At 43.5% G+C, this 12,115-nt stretch overlaps 1 protein-coding gene across 3 annotated transcripts; it reads right to left on the bottom strand.

Annotated features, from left to right (window-relative positions):
- Positions 1 to 1,186: 1,186 nt before the first annotated feature.
- Positions 1,187 to 10,777, bottom strand: cep68 (centrosomal protein 68). Of its 3 annotated transcripts, none has more exons than XM_076743879.1 (9): positions 10,668 to 10,777; positions 7,271 to 7,353; positions 6,853 to 7,160; positions 5,522 to 6,586; positions 4,883 to 5,075; positions 4,412 to 4,611; positions 4,164 to 4,286; positions 3,240 to 3,336; positions 1,187 to 3,145 (listed from the first exon to the last, which is right to left on the bottom strand). In XM_076743879.1, the coding sequence occupies exons 3-9, from the start codon at positions 7,126 to 7,128 to the stop codon at positions 2,970 to 2,972; spliced, it is 2,130 nt and encodes a 709-aa protein (XP_076599994.1). In that variant the 5' UTR covers positions 7,129 to 7,160; positions 7,271 to 7,353; positions 10,668 to 10,777; the 3' UTR covers positions 1,187 to 2,969. The 3 variants fall into 3 exon arrangements, with proteins under 3 accessions (XP_076599994.1, XP_076599996.1, XP_076599995.1); XM_076743881.1 differs by having other exon boundaries at positions 4,412 to 4,608; XM_076743880.1 differs by lacking the exon at positions 10,668 to 10,777 and having other exon boundaries at positions 7,271 to 7,391.
- Positions 10,778 to 12,115: the final 1,338 nt, after the last annotated feature.

The following is a 12,115-nucleotide window of genomic DNA, read 5'->3' as shown; positions in this document are numbered from 1 at the left end:
AAAGGTCCTGCCCAACCCGGGGATCGAACCAACGACCTTCTCGCACTACCTGCTGCGCCACCGTGCCGCTCCACTACAACACTCTTGTTCCTCTAATTGACTCTTTGATTTGGTTCGCTGGCCTCATACAGCGACATCTAGTGGCCATGGTCATCGAAGCAGCTTCATTAATACTTCAATACCTGCAAGTTAATTCCTGCATGGCATATACACACCGATCAGCCATGACAGTAGTATAGTGTGTGTTCTCCTCATGCCATCATGGCAGCTCTGACTTGTCGTTGCATTTGCATGAGAGTCAAATGACCACATGCTGCAGGTCGTCTGAAAACACTGGTGGTTGCATAGCAAAGGTTCGCATCTATCCGCATCTGTCATTAGCACTAAATCTCCTCAGAAATCATTTTTGCTGTGCGCGCTCCTGTGAGGTGCGTGCCGTGGTCACTTTCAGCGCATGCGCACTGGGAAGAACAGCCAGAAATCCACAGTACTGAGGGCATCTCAGACAGTAGGCTTGTTTCTTTTTTGGTTATGGTTTTCTATTCTATTTGATTATCCACTATAACCACTATAGTTATTTTCGTTTTTGACATCCACAGAAACGAAATTCAGACCCCAGCCAATGAAGTAACACACTTAGTAGTAGTATGGTAGTAGTAGTGTTCTTGTGAGTGTGTGGAGCAGGATGGCATATGTGTGACTGAGTCAAATAAACTACAGTGCGTGTGTGTGTTCATGGTAATGAAAAAACACCTCTCTGGTGTTTTTAATAGGTTTTGGACAGCAATGATTCTCTGTGGCACAGAGCAGTAAGATGGATCAGGCTCCTTTTCCTCCCTCTCTCCTCTCTGGCTTTGAAGTATCCACACACTAAGCCTTGTTTGCCTCTCCTGTGTTACACGCATGGATCCGACCCTGTGTGCTCTTTAAACACTGTATGAATCACCCACCTCCTGTTTATGACATCAATGGTCTTGTCACAACATTTTCCCTCCCCAACGCCACCATCATCATCATCAAGACTCAATTTGGAAACATCAGCTGCTGCTTTGCCTGATAATTGGCCATTAATCCAAAATGGAGTCTACACCAAAGCCTTGATTTTGATCTGGTTGTCAGTGAAGCAGTCTCTCCAGTTTTCACTAAATGAGCATACCAAACAGCACATAATATGGGACGCAGATCTGATTTTAAACAATTCCCTTTATTCTGTGACTCGTTGAATTACAGTATGCTGAAAAGTTTGAGCTTTTTGGGGTTGTAAAGGCTTATTTAGAGGATCACCCGGTTCATCCGAATGACAAAAAAACTCGAGTGGACATATGCAGCCATGTCCATGATTTCACATCCATTGTACTGTGGTGGAGGCAAAAATCTCCAAACAAGGGCCAATAAAACCAAACGAATCTGACCTGAGAGAAGAGGGACAATGTCTTTTTGTGATGTGGGTGAACTGAGCAGTGAACACACTTGTTGACATTAGCACACAGCACACTGACATCAGCGAGAACAGGTCCAACATGTTTTAAAGCTGTGTTGTTGGACACGTGGACAGTGACCACTTGTCCTGTACATGAGATTACTTTGTTAAACCAGCTGATAAGATAGTGCTGAAAATGTATTGATCCCTGTGAGAAACTCAGGTTGTGAACAGTCATACCACAGTGCACAAGCCACCTCCTACAGTACATGGTGTAGGACTGCAAGTGTCCACCTCCCTTCAGGAACAGGTGGAAACCTGATTCGTTGAAATGACTAAAATGTGGACATGCCAGACAGAGCTGTTTATGTCCCCTAACGCTGACTGATGTCTAATGGCACCAGAGGGCCACCGAGACAATTATGCATTTTCCAAAAAGTTATCGTAAAGTGTTCATTTCATTTGTAAATGATGAATTAATAAATGTGATGGAAAACAAATATTACTCATTTGATGTCCTTCTTCTGTCTTTAATGGAAACAGCCTTCTCTTCAGTGTGAGATTCAGATTTCCTCCTTTTACTATTTAACTTGTCATTAAATATCTGAATTATACTTGAGTATCATTTTAGTATTTTTATATGCCATATATTTTGCTTTTATGTTTTTAAGTGTTTCTTCTTCTATTGGCATCATCTCATCTATATTTGCATCTTATTTGTATGTATGTGATTATTTCTTTTAATTTCACCTGCTTTATAGCTTATTTCATTTTACTTAATTATACATGAACTTAATTCTTTTATTTCATGGACACTGAGATTTTAATTTTCCTAATTCCTGCAGGTCATACAGGGGCAGCGTACACAAGTTTCTGATTTTCATTTTCTGTGAAATAATTATTATAAAATGACGAAGTGATGGCCTCAAAATGTTCGCTTTTGTCGTTCCTATTGAGCTCTGAGCCCACACACACAGCTCCTGCCTACATGTTCCAGCTGACCAATCAGAGCTCCTGCTGCTGCTCTGTGGACTCTATACATTCATTTCAGGTTTAGGTGGCACACTGCTCACACACAGGAGAGACATCAACATGCCAACATACAAAGTGTGACTGTAAGCACAGCAGACACACTGCGAGATGGAAAATGACAGACACTTACATTTAAAGGTCTGTTAAGACATTACAAGTGATAGAAAAGGTGATCAGAACAGGGTGGAGTCCTACAAAATACCATGGTGACAGTGAAAGGCAGTGTAGTATTAAGACATAATAAAACATTTCTGTAATTCTTCAGACAAAGTTTTAAGAGCACTTTGAGGTCCTGTATTTTTCAATGTGACCAGTTCAGTTTAGACACTAAGCTGGTGCTGAACGTTTCCTTCATGACTCTCCTCTGAACATCATGTTATGGCACACACACCCAGTTGTGCTTTATGTGAAACATAAACAAGAACACTGTATTAAAACACAGAGTTATTGAAAGGAAGTAAGAAAACCTAGAAATAAATAAATCACATGCTGTACACAAACGCATCCTGCAGTCTGTTCACAAAGTGGACCCCTGGACCCTCACAGGGCCTGGGTCCTCCTCTCTGTTCTGCTGGACCGAGGTGGGCTGGGTCAGGCTGTCCATGGCAGACAGGATGGAGGAAAAAAAGTGTTCTGTGTGGCTCTCCAGAGCTCCAGACTGCCTCTCAATCAACAGCAGGGTGTCTCTTAGAACTGGAAAGGAGGAGAGAGAGTGCATAAAGACTTAGTGGATGAAGGCTGAAGGTTTCATTTCAGTTTCTGTTCATCATGTATATTATAGACTGACATGGAGAGGTGGTGTTGATGCAGCTGAGGAGAAGCTGTCCGGTGTGCAGAACACAGGAGGTCAGGGGCTGATGGCTGCTCACCTCCCTCTGGAAACTCTGACAACACAGACATTATACTGTCAGCACAACAGAAAGTGCAGGAGGTGAAGTGAAGCTTTTAAAGTGGGAATGTGGAGCTGGGTTTGCAGAGGAGTTTCTTTCCCGCTGTAACTGACCCTTGACCCAACACACGCAGAAGGAGACGTTGGTTCAGTTCAGGTGGGGACATACACTGTTGTCCCTGCAGAGGGATTTTCCAACCAGTCTAATAACTTTAGTGTGGTACTCATCAATTCATTGATTAGTCCATTGACAGTTTATCCATTTCAATAATCAATTAATCATTTAGCTTCTACACAGAGCAAAAAAGACATTCTCTGACTCCAGCTTCTCCAGCGTGAGCAGTGACTGACGGCTCCTCTCTGGAGCTGTCAGTCAAGAAGTTTCAAAAACAATGGGTTTTGTTTCAGGGTGGGCTGTGATTGGCTACCTGCATCACTGCAATGCAACACAGGAGGAAAAATAAAGCCCACATGGGTGAAGCAGCATCTGTGATTGGTTTCATTGTCTGGATAACAGACAAACAAAATGAAAGCTTCCTATTTCTGTGGACATATAAATGGAAAATAACAACGTCTTCTTATTTTCACCTTCATATCTACAAAAAAAGAAAGCTGTCACTTTGTTTTGTATGACATTTCTCCACCTAGTAGTGCATGAACCTTGTTCAAATATGCAGAGCCAAAGAGAACAAGTGAAACTGAAAATGACTTCACTGTCAGGCGACTGTCAGACTGTCAGCAAACCCACAGGCGAAATCCTCAAGCTCGCAAAAGTGTCGACGTGTGCATCCATTCTGGAGTATTCCAGCATTCAGCCCTCACCTGATACTCAGCCAGAGATGACTTGACGCTGTCTATGTCCACAGAGGGCGCAGCCAGCAGCTCCATCTTCTCCGATATTGTGTACAGCTGCTGCACGAGCTGCTCCAGGTGTGCACAGAAGACCTGGAACACACACAACATTCACAGCTGCTTTGACTATATGACGGGAACGTAGAAGACTGTCTGCCACTAAGCAGGCAGTATGTGCCAGTCAGACTCTTGTCTCGCAGATCACACTGTGTCTCTACCTGGGTTTGTTGCATCAGGGAGTCATTCTGCTCCTGGTTCTCCTGGCTGCTCCTCTGGCTGCAAGGCAGGGTGAGGCCACACAGCTGCTCCACCAAAGCCTCCACCTCCCTGAGGCTGGACTGACTCAGTCCCCCTCCAACAGGCTCCACCCAGGCTCCAGAACTCCTCCTCACTGCCTCAGAGACCCTGTGATCACCTGCTGATGGACGGGAGATGGATTTTGGAAATTTTGAGATGTCATTTGTTCAGTGCTGTCAGTACCATTAACTAAATTCCATTCACCTCCATTGTGTTGGGGTGCAGACAGATTTCTCCAAACCTGGACAAACAAAAACCAAAAATATCTGCACGGAGAAACCACTAAATAAGAAGAAAGAAAATGTGTTCTGTTGCTATTTGAGTGAACTGACCCTTTAAGAATGCACAGCCCCAAAATCTGAACATCCATTGACCATCTGCACTATAAATACCTGTCTGAGCAGCACTCATCTTCTCTCCATATTTTCCTTCATCCGTGTCTTGATTGTTGCCCTCAGACTCTTTGTCTTCAGCCTCCTGTTTCTCAGGCAGAGTGGTGGAGGAGAGCATGGAGGTGGTGCCTGGCCCCAGAGACTCCCAGCTGGATGTGACAGGCCGGCTCAGCTGGGCTGTCACCTCCCTCACCTGCACACAGGGACCAAATGCTTCAGTGTTTAGCTGAAGGAACCCAAAAACCACTGAACAATTAAACTGAATAACACTAATCCACTGTGACTTGGCTGCTGTTTCTGGTACATCACAGTGCAGCTTCATGGTTTTGTCAGTATTATGTTGCTGCTGTGTGGGGATTCAGTTGCACTATGGGACTGCTGTTGAAGATTCAACTACATGCCAACATATTATACTGTTACTGTAATACACAAATCAACAAATTCACAGTATCCTTTTTACAATATGCAACATTTGCTTAATACATTTTTACATTACAATGTTTCACCATGAGGAAACAGCTACTTTAACCAGCTGGATTTTCAGACAATGGTGGAGTAAATACGATCTAAAAATCTACTCCTTGGAAAAATATCAGAGTGGTACTTGAGTAAAGGTCCATGAGTGTCTACAGCACTAACCTGTCTGGACAGCAGCTGCAGCTCCTCCAGCTGCTCTGGAAGAGGCCAGAACTCCTCGTCCACTTCCCCACATACACACCTGGACTGTGGAAGGACACTGGTGGAGCGGATAAAAGCAGTGGAGGTGGAGGAGGACAGAGCATGGTGCTGATGATGGTGACCATCACCTTTGGAATGATTCATTTCACCTTCGGTCTTACTGGTGTCCAGACTGTCCAAGGACAAACCCACAGGGTCTGTAAGGGAGAGCAGGGTACTGGAGGGCGGACCATCTGAGGATTTGGTGAAAGCCTGCAGGTCAGGTGACCTATGACCCACACCACGAGTGCTTCTTTCTCTGCTCTGCCCTGTGCTGCTCACTGTAAAGCCCAAACCTGACAGGCTGGTGGAGCTACACAGGTGGTCCAGTTCAATCCCTGAGTCCTGCAAGATGGGATCTGTTTGGAGGAGAGAGTCTCCCTGGAGCGGGGAGCTGTCCCACTCAGTGACCACCTGTCCTGATCTCAGAGGGTAGGTGTAGTCCAGCAGGGCCTGGTACTCCCTGTTTGGATCCCAGCCTGCAGAGTGCCTGTCTGGAGATGGAGGCAGAGCTTTAGGGATGGCACAGGCCCAGTAGTTGGCCTGGTAGGGAGACATTGGCTGACCTTTTGAGTGTCGTCCAGGAGAGCATAGTTTGGTCTCCCCTCCACCTCCCCCATCCCCTTCCCTTCCCCGCAGCCTGAGCTGAGTCTGGCCTGGCCTGGAGTACCCTGAACGAGGGGTGTAGGTAGGATGCAGGACAGTGGAGGTCAGCTGCGGCCTCAGAGGAGGGTTCAGTCTCTGGACCTCCAGGATGGAGCTCGAGAGGCTCCGCTGAGCTGATCTCCTGCCAGGAAATGGTGAGTTGAGTTGTTCATGGCACAGACTGGGCTCTGAGGCAGCCGTGGGTGAGCTGAGGTATTCTCTGGAGTCACTGTGAGAGAGGCTGAAGCTCTCTGGGGTCAGCTCTGCTCTTGCTCTGGTTAAGAAGTTCATGTCAGAGTGTTGCTGGTTTTCTTCTCTATGGCTTACACCCAGCTGTTTCTCCTGTAAGGCATGAAAGTGACAGAATTCAAAAAGGACAATGACATTGCTTACAACATCATTACAACAGTGATTAGCATATTTAGGTACTGTGACTAAAAAAGTGAGAAAAATAAAATCATGTGAAGAATAAAGTCCAAATATGTTTAGAAAAAAGTTGAAAAAATTGCCATCACATTTACATAACAGCATATTTACTGCAGGTAAAAAAAAAAAAAAAAGATTCTCCAGAATATTCTGACGAGTAGTTCCCTCTCCATCCTCCTCACCTTCTCTGTGTGCGTCTGCGTCTGTGGATGTGTCCTCTTTAAGATAGATGTATGTTGTTCTGCAGAGAACAGAGGCTTTCTCATGACGTATTGTCTGTCTGTCAGATACCTGGAGGTGGGCGCCATAGTAACACTTTTGTGTGGCCCTCCTCTGTCTCTTGTTCTCTCTGTTTCGCCTCTCTCATGGTCTTTTGTGGCTGGACCCAGTGATCTCCAGCTGCCTTTAAACTCTGGGAGATGCATCTTCCATCGCTGGCTGCATCCCTTGGCTTCCATCGGACAAAGAAAGTGTAGGAGGACGCTGTCAACTGAAGGGACGTAACAATTCAGTACCCTGCAGAGTTATAAAATACGACCTTCTTTTCTAAGAGCGGTTTACTTTATTTATTATTTGGTTCACTTGGTTTCGTTCATGCACCTTAAAGGAGCTGTGGGGAGTTCTTTGTCCAGTGTCTTCTCAACAATGATCATCATGTTGCTCAGCTAAAGCCCACAGCAGCACTGCAATGACAATTCATTTGTTGGTCAAACAAAACAAGTAATTTGTCACTTACAGCTCTGGGAAATCTAGATTGCCTTTTTTGTTGGCCAATTATCTGGCATTTTAAGGACTGAGCAATAATAACCATAAACAAGTAATAGTTTAACTACTACGACAACATCTTTACAGCCACAATATGCACTTTAATTACTAGAAATTAAAATCTGAGTGACACCGAGGAATACAGACAAGTAGAGATGATAGCTTTAAATAAATAATGCACTCCTTGTAAACATCTGATCCAGATAAACACACATGTAAGTGGCACATACTGCATGCACTTGCAGTTGCTTAGTGAGTGGAATGTCTCCATCAAGTGTTGTGGGATCACTAAGCAGCAGGACTGATAAGCATCCAGTTGGTCCAGGTCGTGTAACGATATGCTCGCTCCTCACCTGACTGATCTCATTAAGACTGCATGCTCAGACCTGCCTGTGCTCACCGGACCAAGGAGGAAGAGCGCTGTCTGTCCAGAGGGTCTGCTGACACACAGCAGCAGTGTGGGAAGAACTGTGGACGCTTTATGTCAAGAACTCAGAGAGCAATGTGCACTCAATTCATGTCCTACAGAAACTGTGTTGGCTCAGCTGTATATTCTGCTGCTAAATATGAAGAAGTGACAAAGAAGATGATTTTTCACAAATATGAGTGGTCTGCTACACACCAGCAACTGTCCAACAGAACACAAACATGGAGCTCCAGCTGTGTGAAACGTACTGTAAGTCAAGACCATCTGAGGGTACAGTAGGAAAAGTTTCTAATATCAAATTCAGAACAAGTTTGTAAAAACATTATTTTGTCAGTTTGAACATTTAATATATTGTCTTTGTGCTGTATTGAACTGAATATAAGTGGAAAATGATGAAAATCACATCAAATAGTCCAGTGTCTCAGAAGCACAGACTGAATGTTTTGAAGGCCTCAGCCCTGCATGAGGAAACACTGCAGCCTCAGGATGACTGTTTGAATACACAGCAGGCTGCAGTGTGCTTTGTCCTCTGGGCAGTATCACTTCCCTTTGGCTGCACACTGTCCACTCCACACGGCAAAAAGAGGAAACCACCTTCGCCCACACCAAGCTCATCTTCACCAACTACAAGTGTGCCATATCATATTGTTCACAATAATACTGGTATGATTCTTAATATGATCAAAAAAATCGCAATAATGGCAATATTCTGACTTGTTAAAGCAATAATGTCATACGTCATACACTGCGACAGCAAGCCTGAAAGTGAACGCAACATTGCCCTCAGCTCAACGGTGGAGGAGTTAGTTCCTAAAGGGTGAGTGACCTCAGCAGTGTGGAAGTGGATTGGTCACACTAAGTCAGAAGTACAACAAATCACAACAGAGGAGGGCAATACAACAAACCTTTCAGCAGCCTCAAAACTCCCAGGAGAGCTCAACAGCAAGAGAGACTTCTGAACCAAAACAATGTTTCCATAGTTTGTCAGATCATCAAGAATATTGCTATTGCAGAAATACTCTGAAATATCATGATATAAGACCATATCACCCACAACTATCACCAAGCAACCAGACTGTGACATTTTATACCAGAAGACAGAGAAGATGGAACAAAGTCAAAATATCTAACACTGGTACATACATTAACTCTTGATGGTTATGTTATGATCACATGAAACAATTCATGCTTTAAGGGTCAAATTCACCCAAACTATTGAAAATGATTTTCTCGCTCTCATGGCATTTCTTTGTGCTGACTTTTTGTTTCATTTGTCCAGGTTTGGAGATACCTGTCTGAGGGGTTTCTGCCCCCACTCCAATCTAAGGAAGGGCCATTGAGCTGACCCACAGGAAGCATCACAAGCCCATTTCTAAAAAAGGTAGAGGCGTTCTGCTATGCAGGCAGGATCACCACATATTTTACTGCCTCATTATTGTGGGAATTCGAGGACATGGGCCAACATCTCACACCAGACCCCGCTGTGATGTTGTTCAGCAGCAAACACGCACCTGCACAGCCACAGTAAGGGCTGCAGTGTACGTCCCCGAAAAGAAGAAGTGATCACTATTAAAGTTGTAAAATCCTTAAACCAAGGGTGGAGGATGTCTGGCCTGCGGGCCGTTCATAAACACAAAAAAAGCAACTCAGAAAAAGAAAAAGTTCTCTGGAGAGCAAATGCTTTTATCAGCAATGATAGAAAACAGCATAAAATGGTTTATAATGGAGTTATTGTAAGCCTGAAGAGACTCAAACAGATGTGAAAGCTTATCTTATACCTCAAGAACAGGTTGCTGAGACAGGTATGTAATATGGGGAATGTTGAACGTCGGCTTTTTGTTACACCATAATCATGTTATAGTTATTACTTTTGCATGACCACAAATAGATACATGACCTCATTACTATGCATCCTGCGACCAGCTGTGATTAAGAAAATATCAATTATTATTTATTATCAGTTATTGGTCACTTTAAAGTAGGTGAAGTCTTTGAAAATGAAACGTCCATATTCATTTTGATATGGTCATTAAAGTGATATGAATACGTGAAAAGAAAAAAATGCAAACTGGATTATTACATTTTCATTTGAACTCAAATAACGCATAGAGACAAGGAATTATAATGTTATTGTGGAATTACATTGTCATTTTCAAGTTTACATTATCATTTCACACGTCCCCGTTCAGCGTTCAGTCAGCGGACCGAAGACTCGTGTGTCAAACACAGGGGACAGTGGACAGAGCGGGACTGTGGGGGACACCACGGCAACGAGCACTGACACCAAACACAAGTGTTCTAACGTTACACCAGGCGAGGAGCCATTGTTGTCCACAGAGCTGACCACGGCTCCGTGTCCGGAGTCCACCTCTGAACCCAGAGGCGACAGGCAGCTAACGGACGCGCGAGCAGCAGCCATAGTGCTGCTTCGAGATGTCACTAACAGGACAATGTGCGACACGTAGCCCCTTAACGTTAAACCCATTTCAAAAACCCTGAAATTGGACGCGTCCTTGCTTATCAAGATAAGTACATATTCATTGAAATCAAACTCTGGCCGTTTCTTTTGGATCTTCTCGTGAATTCGGCATCATTATGATCCTCCAAGCCTGTTCATAAAATCTCAAGTATTTGTATCAAGTATTCGACACTTTCTCCACCGGCCATTACGATGGATTTGGTGGGCGGAAGTCAGACTAATGCTGACTTATGGAAAATCTATCTGTGCAGTTTGACTAAGAATGTCTTCAAGCAGCCTTTACAGTCATGTCTCAGTGTTAAACAATACGAATCACTGGTTCTTACCACCACCGCGGCCCGCTGGGAGCGTCCAGTTGTGGAGGCAGCTCTCTGCTCAGAAGCTGAGCTGCTGCCGCCTCCTCTCTCGTGTTGCCTTTATGTGCTTCTCCTGAAATCCTGCACCGCCTTTGTCCTGAACGAACACATCTAGCACAAGGCATTTCATAAGATTGGTAATTAACAAAGGTCCCTGTCATTAATGCAGAGACTGTTTGCTCAGCCACTTCTTTACTTTGCTCAGATATCTTTAATACTTACTCGCTTATCTAAAAAAGAGTCACCGTTATGTAAAGCATGTATGGAACATGTACAGTGTGTGAGGGATATAATTACATTTTAAGGATATAAAAGCAGTAATTAACATGAACCCCTACCTGTAACATGAAAAATGCATGTCAGCCGTGTTAGTTTTATTACTATGTGGGGTAAAAGCTCGGAATGACAATACTGCTGACGGGAAGTGAAGGCAACATAACACACAACAGAGTTTGAATCAGGAGAAGCTTTATGTTCCCCTTCAGAGGGCAAAATAAGAAGTGCATACATTAATTATATAAAAACACTGATCACTGAGAACATTAATACTGTCACTGCTTTATTTGGTGCTATTGATGATGATGATGATGATGATGATAAATAGAATGATAGAATTCAATGAAAAAGTCTTACAATTTACTGGAAAGTTAAAGTTATCAATAATGGAACTGATTAATCTTCTTTGGAAACACACAATCCATGCACCTTTGTCAGAACTGAGACATTATTATAAACGGAAATCAGAAAATGAAAGACTGGCTGCTGGGGAGCTGCAGCAGCCGATACAGCAAGGGATTATAAAAACAAATAAACAAACAAACACCCTTTGATTAATAGATGTAAGGCAGACTCAGCAAATAGAGAAACAGAGCTCATGTGAGAGAACATGAGAGTATGGACAGAAGTGTTGTTGAGCCTCATGTTACTCTACAATTCTGTGTGTTTACCAGTGAAGTGTATGAGCTCACTGCAGACTGAGGTCTCTGTTAACACTGACAAACAGTACAGATCTGTGTTAGGCACTGCACGTGTCCTCTATGAAACACCTGTATCCTCAGCAGTATTAGAAACCATGATGAACTGCTCGTGGGTCAGATCTCCAGCTCATGTCTAGGCGCTGTCTCTCCCTCTTAAAGTTTTCTGTCTGCTGTAGTGCAAAACATTCTAAAATTGGTATGACTGGATGAAAATAATTGTTAAATCTAAGCAACATGGGCATAATATATTAGACTTGCAAATCCACTAATTTACATATCACCACTCAAGTTTCAAACATGTTTAATTAAAAATATCATCTGGTTAAAAAGGCCTCATGTCGCTTTTTCTTGAAAGACTTTGTTCTGGTCACTATGCTGATAATGATCTGATTATGAGCCTATGCATAAAAAAGCTTAAGAACTGCCACAGAACTCAGTGAA

This window comes from Chaetodon auriga, chromosome 11 (assembly GCF_051107435.1).
Source record: "Chaetodon auriga isolate fChaAug3 chromosome 11, fChaAug3.hap1, whole genome shotgun sequence".
In the NCBI taxonomy this organism is placed as follows: domain Eukaryota; kingdom Metazoa; phylum Chordata; class Actinopteri; order Chaetodontiformes; family Chaetodontidae; genus Chaetodon; species Chaetodon auriga.
The sequence above is the reverse complement of the archived record's forward strand: the minus strand, read 5'-3'. Positions and strand labels throughout refer to the sequence as shown.